The sequence below is a fragment of the Somniosus microcephalus genome, chromosome 5, assembly GCF_052327205.1.
Source record: "Somniosus microcephalus isolate GS21.2 chromosome 5, FLI_Smic_1.0, whole genome shotgun sequence".
NCBI classification, from domain to species: Eukaryota; Metazoa; Chordata; class Chondrichthyes; order Squaliformes; family Somniosidae; genus Somniosus; species Somniosus microcephalus.
The window spans coordinates 41,611,191-41,623,715 of NC_140991.1; the positions used below are offsets into that span (position 1 = coordinate 41,611,191).

General features: G+C 49.3%; 1 protein-coding gene across 4 annotated transcripts in view; it reads right to left on the reverse strand.

The window, feature by feature from the left end:
- The window catches only part of LOC147117012 (extended synaptotagmin-2-like), a 274,396-nt gene extending 262,489 nt beyond the window's left edge, over positions 1 to 11,907 (reverse strand). For all 4 annotated transcript variants that reach the window (XM_085987566.1, XM_085987564.1, XM_085987563.1 and 1 more), the window contains exon 1: positions 11,345 to 11,907. In XM_085987566.1, the coding sequence (XP_085843692.1) occupies positions 11,345 to 11,695 (351 nt within the window). In that variant the 5' untranslated portion in view covers positions 11,696 to 11,907. The remainder of the gene's footprint in view (positions 1 to 11,344) is intronic.
- Between the last annotated feature and the right edge of the window lie 618 nt (positions 11,908 to 12,525).

The following is a 12,525-nucleotide window of genomic DNA, read 5'->3' on the forward strand; positions in this document are numbered from 1 at the left end:
ATGTAAGCAGGTCATATGGCAGCAATTTCTAACACAAATGGAATGATAGTATTTACAAGGAAACCTGCAGAGTGCAAGAACCAGACATTTATATTGATTTATTTATTGGTGAGACTACACAGGAGTATTTTGCCCAGTGTTGGTCGTGAAATGACACTGCAAATCATCCCCATACGGGATACTTCCAGTTAAACTGAAGGCATAAAGACTAACAGGGAAAAATCCCTACAAAGAACAACCTTCTGTGAGGTAGCCTGGAACATTTCTAACTGATTTCTGGTTAAGATAGGCAAAGCTGCAGTTGAACTAATTTTGTGTCAAATGTTTTATTCCATAGCTCCTCCAATTGCTGGGTAAGCTTAACCAACGAGCAGTTGAGCCATATAAACCCAAAGATCGAAGACTTAATTGTCAGTCTGTTCTCAGCTTGCAATCTTATCCAGGGTTGTGGCAAGAGCGCTACAACTGGCATCAGCTCCCCAGGTTAGAAAGCAGAAATGTCGGCCAGGATTCCTGTTGCAGAACATTATGCAAAGGCAAAAGTAAAACACTGCGGATGCTGGAAAACTGAAATAAAAACAGAAAATGCTGGAAATACTCAGCAGGTCAGGCAGCATCTGTGGAGAGAGAAACAGAGCTAACGTTTCAGGTCGATGACCCTTCGTCAGACTCGTGCAAAGACCCGTGCTCATAGAATCATAGAATGATACCACACAGAAGGAGGCCATTCGGCCAATCATGCCTGTGCCGGCTCTTTGAAAGAGCGATACAATTAGTCCCTGCTCTTTCCCCAAAGCCCTGCACATTTTTCCCCTTCAAGTATTTATCTAATTCCATTTTGAAAAATTATTGAATCTGCTTCCACCCCCCCTTCAGGCAGTACATTCCAGATATGAATAACTCGCTGCATATTCTTTCCCCTTCATCTTGCCCTCTGGTTCTTTTGCCAATTACCTTAAATCCGTGTCCTCTGATTACCGACCCTTCTGCCACCAGAAACAGTTTCTCCTTATTTACTCTATCAAAACCCTTCATGATCTTGAACACCTCTAGCAAATCTCCCCTTAACCTTCTCTGCTCTGAAGGGAACAACCCCAGTTTCTCTAGTCTCCCCACGTGGGAGCATTCTGGTAAATCTCCACTGCACTCTCTGTCAGGCCTTGACATCCTTCCTAAAGTGTGGTGCCCAGAATTGGCCACAATACTCCAGCTGGAACCTAACCAGTGATTTACATAGGTTTGCTAGAACATCCTTGCTTTTGTACTCTCTGCCTCTTTATAAAGCCAAGGATCCTGTATGGTTTTTTTTTTTTTTATAAAAACAGCCTTCTCAACTTGTCCTGCCACCTTCAAAAGGCTTGTGCAAGAACACCCCCCCCCCAGGCTCTCTTCCTGCAGCCCCTTTAAAATTGTACCATTTAGTTTCTATTGCCTTCTCCTCATTCGTCCTACCAAAATGAATCACTTCACACTTCTCGCCGTTAAATTTAATTTGCTACGTGTCTGCCCATTTCCCCATTCCGTCGACGTGCTCCTGTTGGAAGTGCATGTGACACACTGGGCAAGAGTAGGATGGGTTCACCTCTCCACAGTTGAATAGCCTGCCAAGGCTCAAATAATGCCACCTGTGCAGTGACAAAGTAATTGGCACTCGTACAACAAACGCAGCATTGAATCAACGCTTTCATAAAAGAGGAAGCAAACTGTCAAGAAAGAGTAATTATAGAAAACTGTAATCCTCTCCCTTGCACACCATCTGATAAATCATGAACTATTTTAAAAGTTACAACTCTCATGGCAAGTAAGAAAATTGGATCAAGTGTGCAGTCATATCCTACTTTATTTGGAAATCTGCTACACTTTCTGAACGCAAAAGAACTGCACCTTACTACAATTGCTTTTGTTACTTAGAATCATAGGATGGTTACAGCATAGAAGGAGGCTATTCGGCCCGTCGAGCCTGTGCCGGCTCTCTGCAAGAGCACTTCAGCTGGTCCCACTTCCCCGCCCTTTCCCTGTAGCTCTGCAATTTTTTTTCCCCTTCAGATACTGATCCAATTCCCTTTTGAAAGCCACGATTGAATCTGCCTCCACCACCTTTCCAGGCAGTGCATTCCAGATCATAATCACTTGCTGCATAAAAAGGTTTTTCCTCATGTCGCCTTTGGTTCTTCTGCCAATCACTTTAAATCTATGTCCTCAGGTTCTCGATCCTTCCGCCAATGGGAACAGTTTCTCTCTATCTACTCTGCCTAGACCCCTCATGATTTTGAATACCTCGATCAAATCTCCTCTCAACCTTCTCTGCTCTTAGGAGAACAACCCCAGCTTCTCCAGTCTATCCACGTAACTGAAGTCCCTCATCCCTGGAGCCAGTCTTGTAAATCTTGCACAGAATAAGGCCATTCGGCCCCACCAGTCCACGCTGGCGTCTATGCTCCACTCGAGAAGCAGACGAACAAAGACAGATCATCTTCAAAGAATGCAGTGAACTTCGATTTACCCAACTGCCCGAAATCTTTGGCCTCCATCTTCACCAGTCAGGGAACTTGACGTTTTTTCCCAGAAACTTAGTTCCAATTGGCTCTTGTGCTTTGCAACTTCAGCACAGAGATTCTAGGGCTACTTGGACAGTTTATTTTTGAGCAATTGAAGGGGTCACATGACAGAACAAATCTGCAAGCAGTTGCAGCGCTGCCAGCTTCTACTTTGAGACATTTTCCCGACAGTCACTTGAGAGCAGGCCAGCTTGTCAATTGACATGTCTTTTGTACAGTAGCTGGCATAACAATGTGCAGCTAGAGGCAAAGTACAAAAGTCTCATCGCACTGATCTTGGTTCTTGGGAGAACAGAAAGACTTGAAAAAAAAAGTTTTGACGTCACCACACTTTAGGAAGGATGTGAAGATCCTTGAGAGGGTGCAGAGGAGATTTACCAGAATGGTTCCAGGGATGGGGGATCTTAGCTACACGGACAGGTTGGAGAAGCTAGATCTGTTTTCATTAGAGCAAAGGGGATGGAGGGGTGATTTGATAGAGGTGTACAAGATTATGACGGATAGGCTAGACGGGGAAAGGCTGTTCCCACTAGTTGATGGTACAAGGACTAGGGGACACAGATGTAAGGTTTTGGGCAAGAGATACAGGGGGGATGCGAGGAAAAAATTTTTTATGCAGCGAGTGGTGATGACCTGGAATTCGCTGCCGACGGAAGTGGTGGAAGCGGAGACACTCAATGTTTTCAAGGGGAGACTGGATAGGCACTTGAGGGAAATAAACTTGCAGGGCTACGAGGATAGAGTGGGGGAATGGGACTGACTGGATTGCTGCACAGAGAGCTGGCACAGACTCGATGGGCTGAATGGCCTCCTTCTGTGCTGTTATGGCTCTATGACTAACAGTCAAGTTAAAGCCTTTCTACAGTATGCTGCATTCTCCAGCAAATGCTGCCACAGTAAGTGTTGCTTATCTCTGCTTTTGAACGTTGCTGATATGCAGACAGAGTTCTTTCCATCCACGTTTTTTGTTGGATTCGATACAGAATGTTGGAGTGCAGCTTGTGTTTATTGTAAAAACACCGAGATCCAGTTGGGACATCGGGAACCCATGACATACTGATCAGGCCACGAACAGAAACTTCTGTTTCCAAACAAATAATTTCCCAGTGATCTGTCCCAATTCAGACAAAACAGCAAATTGGAACACACTGGAAATCTCAATGGTGAGGAGAGTGATGGGCGGATTTGACACACTGTTGCTTTGTGTGAGAAATGGAGTCAGTTTGTAGGTGGATGGAAACGCAGTGCTCCTCAGCTTGCCCAAATTTTAAACAGCAGCGACATCCTGCCAAATATATACAACTGTAACTGAAGTCCCTCATCCCTGGATTCAATCCTCGGAGATCTTTTCTGCACCCAGTCTTGGGACTGCAGCTGCATTTATAACCCATCAATCAAAGTAACACAACCTAAACCTACCTGTTTGACCAAGTAAGTGTCCGAATATCTCCTTATGTGGTTTGGTGTCATATTTTGTTCGATAAATACTCCCGTGAAGCGCCTTGGGATGTTTTACTAGGTTAAAGTCGCTATATAAATGCAAATTGTTGCTGTATTCTAGCGTGCACATTTGCATTCCCACTCAGAAGCACCGACAGAATATGGGAACTGCACGCGGATTATTTTCATACACACTCCTCGTCTCAATCCTGGCCGAGTAGTTAGGTCAAAACATAATTTTAATCTACAAATCGATCACAACAGGAAGATTTACAATAGGTGAAAATTGAACTTTAATATCCAGTAATTAGGTAAACCAACTCTAAAAAATGCTGGTGCTGTTGCTGCAATGGGTACTTTTCATAGGCACAATCACCTGGCGTTGTATCAACAAATATTAATCCTTGGGAGACTAAACTAACATTAATGCCCAAATAACAAGTAAAGGCCTAGAAATTCAGTATAGCCACGTTTGGGGCGGTACAGCATGGCGTTCGCTAACTTTTGCGCCCGGCGCAACTTAGCGCCACCTTCGCCGATATTCAGTTGCATCGCCCCAAGAGGTTGCTGCTGTGCTAAAGCAGGCGATGCACGACTATCATTAGGCGCTAAGCCGGCGATCCGGGGCGCAAACACCGAAGGCGGGCGCAGCGCAGGTGCGGCGAGGTGCTCATTGAGGGCAGACAGTCAGGCGCCGGTCAGCACTTAAAAGGGGGAGGGTGGAATTGCTTGGCTGCCATGCCCTGCACACTGCAGCCCTAAGGCAAGGCCTGAACACTGCTTCTGGAACAGCTCCACGCCCAGGAGAATGGAGAAGGCCAGGGAGAGAGCGCAGCGCTTCGGCGAGGGTGACCTGAGGCTGCTGGTTGGCGCAGTGGACCGCTGGCGCCATATCCTCTTCCCCGAGGGTGGCAGGAGGCCGCTGCCCGCCGAATATCGGAAAGCATGGAGGGAGGTGGCAAACAGGGTCACGTCCAACAGCGTGGTTGGCAGGACACCAACCCAGTGCCGGAAAAAATTCAACGACCTCACTCAGGTTGTCAGGGTGAGTACCCTTTCCAGTATCCTCCTCATCCCTGCATGTGCACCTCACTTTATGGCCAAACAGGTCTGAAAGCCGTAATGGCCAGCCCTCATCCAGCAGCTATGGGACTGTCATGAAAAGCACTTGCACAATCAGGACTTTAGACACTGTCAGGGCTATTCGACCATGGGAGGCAGTGCGGGCAAGATCAGGGCTTGACACTGTACTTAGAGGCGGTCCTTTCTCTTGCAGGCCAAGCTGGCGCATAACAGCAGCGACAGACCGGGGGAGGCCGTCCTGACCTGAAACAGCTGAGCGACCTCGAGCAGCGAGTGGAGCGGATCATGGCAGGCCGGCTGAGTGGCCCCGTTGCCACTGGAGATGCTGACCCTGTTCTGGGCACCAATGGTAAGGTCATCACCTTTTTGACCTCTCCCTTTCCACTTGCGCCTCACACCAGCATCCTTTGCCACTATCGAACCAATGCAGTGCACAGCAGCACTCATGCCTCCCTCGCTGCCGCCCTGTCCTCACTCTAAAGCAACTCTTGTGCCTCCCTGCTTTCAGATGGTGACTCGCGAGGTGAGGAGGCGGCCCCTCAAGCTGGCACTGTGTCCGAGTCGGACATAGAGGAGGAGAAAGAGGAAGCCAGCCCATCAGGGACACCCTCAGCCGAGGCAGCCCATGGCCATGATGGTGACACGTCTTCCCTGGAGGGGAGCAGGGGGGGGGGAAAGGGTCGGAGGATAGTGAAGCTCCGGGGACCAGCGGGCTGCAGCAACGCGGGAGGGGTGGGGAAGCTTGGCGGCCTTCTCCCCGGAGGGCGAGTGCGGCCTCCAGTCCTGCTACGGTGAGCGCAGAGGAGGTGCGGCTCCTAGCAGAAATGGGCGCCCAGGCTGAGCGCAGGCACACTGAGCTCATGGCTGCAGTGGCAAGGATGCCTGACTCCATAGAGTCACTGGCAAGGAGTGTGCAGGAATTCGGGGCAGCACAGGGCAGGAGTCTGCAACAATTCAGTGCAGCACAGGCCAGGAGTCTGCAGGACTTCGCGGCAGCACAGGCTAGGAGTCAGCAGGACTTCGCTGCTTCACAGGCGGCTTCTAGCCAAGTGCTCAGTCGTGCCGTGCGTTCACTGGCTGCTGTCATGCAGACACAGACCAGGGCCACACGGGCACTAACTGCTGCCACACTCGCTGGATCGGCCAGGCATCGCCGGGGCACTCGCTGTGCCGCAGCAGCCCAGCAGTCTGTGCCTCAGCAGATTGCTGCGCATGCTGCAGTGCTGGCCCGTGCGCGTGCCAATGTATCAGCCGACCAGGGAGTGCCTGTGATCTGTCAGGTTGGCAGCATTCCTGCAGCCAACACTGTCACTCCTCCATTGCAGCTGCCACCAGCTGTTGGACAGACTGCTGCGGCCCAAGCAGAGTTGGAGCAGTCAGCAGCCGGCCCCTCCAGGCCCAGAGCTGGTCCAGGCCGACCCCCAAGGGCATCTGCTGTCTCATCATCTGACCCTCAGCAGTCTTCCCCCAGCCTTGCTGCAGCCACTGGGGTCCCATTGAGGAGCTGCTGCAGGGCAGGTAGGGGCCAGTCACAGAAGCGAAACGGATCACCCTCGCAGGGGAAAAAGTAGAAGGTGTGGCCAAATGTTTTGTTTTACTGATAAAAGCCGAGACTGGCGTATTTGTTTCATATTTAAAGGCCGAGACTGATATATTTGTTTTACTTGTAAAGGCCGAGACTGGTGTATTTGTTTCATATTTAAAGGCCGAGACTGGTATATTTGTTTTACTTGTAAAAGCCGAGACTGGTGTATGTGTGTTTTTGGGGGGGGTTTCTCTCCATTAGTTTGTCCTGTGGGAAGGGCACAGAGGCATCACAGTAAAAAAAATTCTTAAATCGCACTGTCTATGCTTTCTTTTGGAAGTCCTGGTTGCCCTGCTAGGCTGAGGGCTTGTGGAGCAGCCGATTCATCTTCTGCCATTGGCACAAGCCATTCCGAGATGGGGCCTAGAACCAACTTGCAATAAGCCGCCGACGGGCGGCCCTTGCACTTTGTACCTCCCTCCTGTGCTGGTCCTCCTCCTCCTCCTCCTCCTCTGGTGGTCCTCCAATGTCTGCTGGCAGTGGCTGAGTCCTGCGGATAGCCAGGTTGTGCAGCATGCAGCACACGACAACGAAATGGGAGACTCGCTCAGGCGAGTACTGTAGGGCTCCCCCGGAACGATCCAGACAGCGGAACCGTTGCTTCAGCACGCCGATTGTTTGCTCAATGATGTTCCTGGTTGCTTGATGGCTGTCATTGTATCCCTCTTCAGCAGGAGTGCTGGGCGCACGGAGCGGGGTCATCAGCCAGGTGCACAAAGGATAGCCTTTGTCCCCGAGAAGCCATCCGCGTGGGTGAGGCTGGGCCTCGAACATGTCTGCCACAGAAGTCTGGCGCAGGATGAAGGCATCGTGGCTGCTGCCTGGAAAGCGGGCATTGACAGCTAGGATGAGCTGCCTGTGGTCACACACCAACTGCACGTTGAGCAAATGGTAGCCCTTCTGGTTGCGGTAATCCTTGGCATTCTCTAGAGGTGCCCGCAAAGCCACATGCGTGCAGTCAATGGCGCCCTGCACCATGGGGAAGCCCGCTAATGCTGCAAAGCCCATTGCACGCTCTTGCTGCTTGTCAACGGTCATGGGGAAGGAGATGAACTGACGTCTCCTTCTGAAAAGGGCATTGGTCACCTGGCGGGTGCAGCAATGTACCGCAAACTGGGAGATGTTGGAAATGTCCCCAGTAGCGGATTGGAAGGAGCCGGTGGCATAGAAGTTGAGAGCCACCGTCACCTTCACTGCCACCGACAGAGACGTCCAGCTCCTCAGCTGTGGCTGCAGATCTCCGCGAAGCAGGTGGCAGATCTCAGTGACCACCGCCCTTCGGAATCGCAGCCTCCGAACACACTGCTCCTCAGACATGTTCAGATATGAGAACTGCTGGTGGTATGCCCTGGGTGGGTAAGGCCTCCTTTGCCGACGCCTGTTGCCCCTTCTCCGTCTGGCCATAACTGGCACTCTCTGACGGCATCTCTGAGCCCTTTGAATGCAATGGAGAAGCCCAACGTTTCCACCCATTGCAGCCCCCATTATATGTTTCCAATCAATGCTATGGCTCTGAAGTTAAAGACAAGTGCAAAGCTGTGGCCTGAAGCCACAAGTACCTGTGCGAGTGTTGAGCCAAACCAGAAAGCTCTCTACCTTTGTCTCTCTCCAAAGATCCGTCTCTCACAAAGAAGGAGTGGTGCAAAATGGCTGCCATTTATACTGCAGGAGGAGTCCCCTTTAATTAGCGCCCCCCGCAGCGACTGGGAACCGTTCCCCTCTACCAGTCGCTAGGGGCGCCAGGCGCACAATAGGCCGGCGCCACTGAATTTCCCGTTTGGGGCGCACAAAGGGCGTTGCACCATGAAATGACGTCAGGATCTGCGCGTGCTAAAGGTTTTGCGCCGCCGCTAAATCTTAACTGAAGTTCGCGAGAGGCGCAGATCGCGCTGCGCCCGGGCGCTAGCCGCTTAGCACCCCACTTCTCCTCCTCCTAAGGCGCTAGCGGCTGGCGCAAACAACTGAATTTCTAGGCCAAAAACTTTAAAACAATCTTGCAATGCCCAGGTAATGGCATATTACTTGAAAACGGTGCAAGGTTCATTATGGGACCCAATTTTCTATGTGTGTTTCTGCTGTGTATACATTAAGTGTTTACAAGCCTCACTTTTAAAATTCAACATTGAAAATGGCAAAAATCCATTTTAATATAATTTTTTAAAAAGAACAATTGTTGCTATTGAATTCTGAACTGTAATAGTTTGGTTATTTGGACTGTTCCTGACCCAAATATATGCAGTACTAACATCTGCTCCAAGTTACTATACATTGGCCAGTCCTGCAAATGAATGATCTAATGCAGCAGTGTGTCTGTGCACCTAGCACAATGTTATTTTAGATCCATAAATCTCCAACATTTGCAACAGATGTAAAAATTACTTCGGTATAAATCAAAAATTGACTACATAAAATAGCATGCCCCTAAAGGTATAGAGGCAATAGTGTCATGCAGTTTTACTTTATACTGCAGACATTTCATTTTTAAGTCCCCAAAGGAGATTTTTTTTTTTTTTTTTTTTTTTTTTTTTTAAAGTTAGACAATTTTTATGTAACATTAAAACAGGTCAGGTCTTCAAACCAGTTGATAAACATATTTCATTCTTATTACAAATTTCACACACCAATTTCTTAATTCATTTTCAGCTTAAAGTGTTCTACTGCTTTACACTGTTCTTAGAATAATAGAATGACACAGCACATGCGCCTTTCGGCCCATGCCAGCTCCTTGAAAGAGCCGTCGAATTAGTCCCACACTCCTGCCCTTTCCCCAGAGCCCTGCAAATTTTTCCCCTTCAAGCATTTATCTAATTCCCTTTTGAAAGTTATTACTGAATCTGCTTCCACCACCCTTTCAGGCAGTGCATTCCAGATCTCAACAACTAACTGCACAAAAAAAAACTCTCCTCGTCTCACCTCTAGTTCTTTTGCCAATTACCTTAAATCTGTGTCCTCTGGTTACCAACCCTTCTGCCACTGGTAACAGTTTATTCTTATTTACTCTATCAAAATCCTTCCTGATTTTGAACACCTCTAACAAAATCACCCCTTAACCGTCTCTGCTTTAAGGAGAACGCCACCAGCTTCTCTAGTCTCTCCATGCAATTGAAGTCCCGCATCCCTGGTATCATTCTAGTAATTCTCCTCTGCATCCACTCAAAAGCCTTGACATCCTTTCTAAGGTGTGGTGCCCAGAATTGTACACAAAACTCCAGCTGGGGCCTAACCAGTGATTTACATAGGTTCAGCATCACTTCCTGGCTTTTGTACTCTCTGCCTCTATTTATAAAGCCCAGGATCCCATATGATGTTCCTAACAGCCTTCTCAACTCGTCCAGCCACCTTCATTGATTTGTGCACGTACAGCCCCAGGTTTCTGATCCTGCAGCCCCTTTAAAATTGTAGCATTTCATTTATATTGGCTCTTCTCATTCTTCCTACCAAAATCCACCAGGTCACACTTCTCGGCATTAAATTTCACCTGCAACGTGTCTGCCCATTTCACCAGTCTGTCTATGTCCTCCTGATGTATGCTACTATCCTCCTCACTGTTTACTACATTTCCGAGTTTCGTATCATCTGCAAACTTTGAAATTATGCCCTGTAAACCCAAGTCTAGGTCATTAACATACATCAAAAAGAGCAGTGGTCCCAATACCCACCCCTGGGGGACAATGCAGTTATTCTTCCCTCCAGCCTGAAAAATAACCGTTCATCGCTACTCTCTGCTTTCTGTCTCTTAGGCAATTTTGTACCCACACTGCCACTGCCGCTTTAATTTTGCTAACAAGTCTATAATGTGTTACAGAACTCTACTATATTGTTTGATAAAGTAACATTACTACAGATAGGATCTGTGTAAATGCCAAGGCATGCAAAACAGATACTGCAGCAAGTCTGCATCCACTCCAAGCACCAAGCTCTCACTTCCCAGGTATTTATCTTGGGGGGGGGGGGGGGGGTAGGATGTGAAAGGTCAAGGAAAAGAAAAACAAAACAGTTAAGAACTAGTCACACATCCTCAACATTACTCTGTGCCTAGCAGACAGGAGGCACCCTACCAGCTAAATAAAATACTCAAGATTGTGATACCCAGCACCCCCAGGAGGCAACTTTAATTGAGACACGTTATCTGCCAAGGAACTGTCAGAAGCACAACTGCAAGGCGCACGATTCACAAAGTATGCGCTGATACTCGTTTACAAAACACCAATGTAAAGTGCCGAGTGCAGCACGTTGCATAAGCGAGAATCCCAGATGCGGGACTACAGCTAAAACAAAAATCTGGTATTCCTTGACACGCAAGTGTGCGGAGATAGCCGGATTTACCAGTAACCACACAGTAAAACACAGGAACGAACGGTTGTCATACAATGGCAGCCCTGTACGATCAGGCAACTCCATGTTACTACAACAGGAATTAATACACTAACACAACTTCAAACAGGATTGAACCTACCAAATGAACTCCACAAGTGCAATGAACTTTTCAAGCTATATATTATATATTTTGATGAGTACATTCCCAACTTTAAAACATTTTGTGGGGACAAGAGCCAATTGGTTTGGGTGAAATGTTTCGTTGCACCGTGGCACAGCTCAACACTTTGCGGTGCCCTTTTGAAGAAACAACTAAAGGAAAGCCGAGTAAAGAGAGGCGAGAGGGGGCGGCCATACGCACCCAGGCTGGGAGGTCGGAGCTCTGGATGTTCTCCTTCAGGCTTTTCTCTTCGTGCTCCAGGAACGCCAGCGCCCGAAAGAGCCGGGAGCGTTTGTTGCCGCGGTTCCTCCGCCACCAGAAGAAGACGAGCAGCCCGATCAGCACCCAGCTGAAGCTCAGCCCCAGGTAGCCCAGCACGTAGACCGGGAGGATGATGACAAAGGTCTTGGAGAACTGCAGCAGGACGCCGGCCACGTCCACGCTGATCATCTGCGGTGGCGCTTGCGGCTCCTTCTCCAGCTCATCGGCCAGGCTGGCTTTCCGCCGCCGCCGGCACCTCTCGTCCTCATCGGCGGCCGTCCCTCCGCTCATCTCCGCCCCGATCAAAGCCGATCCGGCTAGAGCCTGGCCTAGTCGCCCGGCCTCTCCTGATTAAATTTGGATCGGTTGACAGCCTCCGTATTTCTGAGCACCGGGGGGGGTTTGTGTGGCGCTGCTGCTGCTGTCAGCCAGTCCCGCTCCTCTCACACAGACAGCCACCGCCGATCAGCTCTCAGTGCAGCCGCTTGTGATCCTCACCCCGCCCCGCCCCGCCCCGCCACTTCGCCCCACCCATCCGACCGACGCGGCACCGTCGCCACGCACACCTGCGTCTCACGTCACCCCCTCGCCCTGTCTGACGTCACGCCTACCCCTGTGACGTCACAGCCCCCAACCACTGGCCCCACTGCCCTTGGTTTTCAAATTGGAGTCATAGAAACATAGAAGATAGGAGCAGGATTAGGCCATTCGGCCTCTGGAGCCTGCTCTGCCATTCAATGAGATCATGGCTGATGCCATTCAATGAGATCATGGCTGATCATCCAAATTCAGTACCCTGTCCCTGCCTTCTCTCCATATCCCTTGATCCCTTTAGCCTTAAGAAATATATCCAACTCCTTCTTGAATATATTTAATGAATTGGCCTCCACTGCCTTCATTGGTAGAGAATTCCACAGGTTCACCACTCTCTGGGTGAAGAAATTCCTTCTCATCTCTGTCCTAAATGGCTTACCCCTTATCCTTAGACTATGACCCCTGGTTCTGGACTCCCTGACCATCGGGAACATCCTTCCTGCATCTAGTCTGTCTAGTGGACTTAGTCCATAATAAGGATGATTAAATCACCAAACGGGAACCGGACCCTTAAACATAGCTAGGGG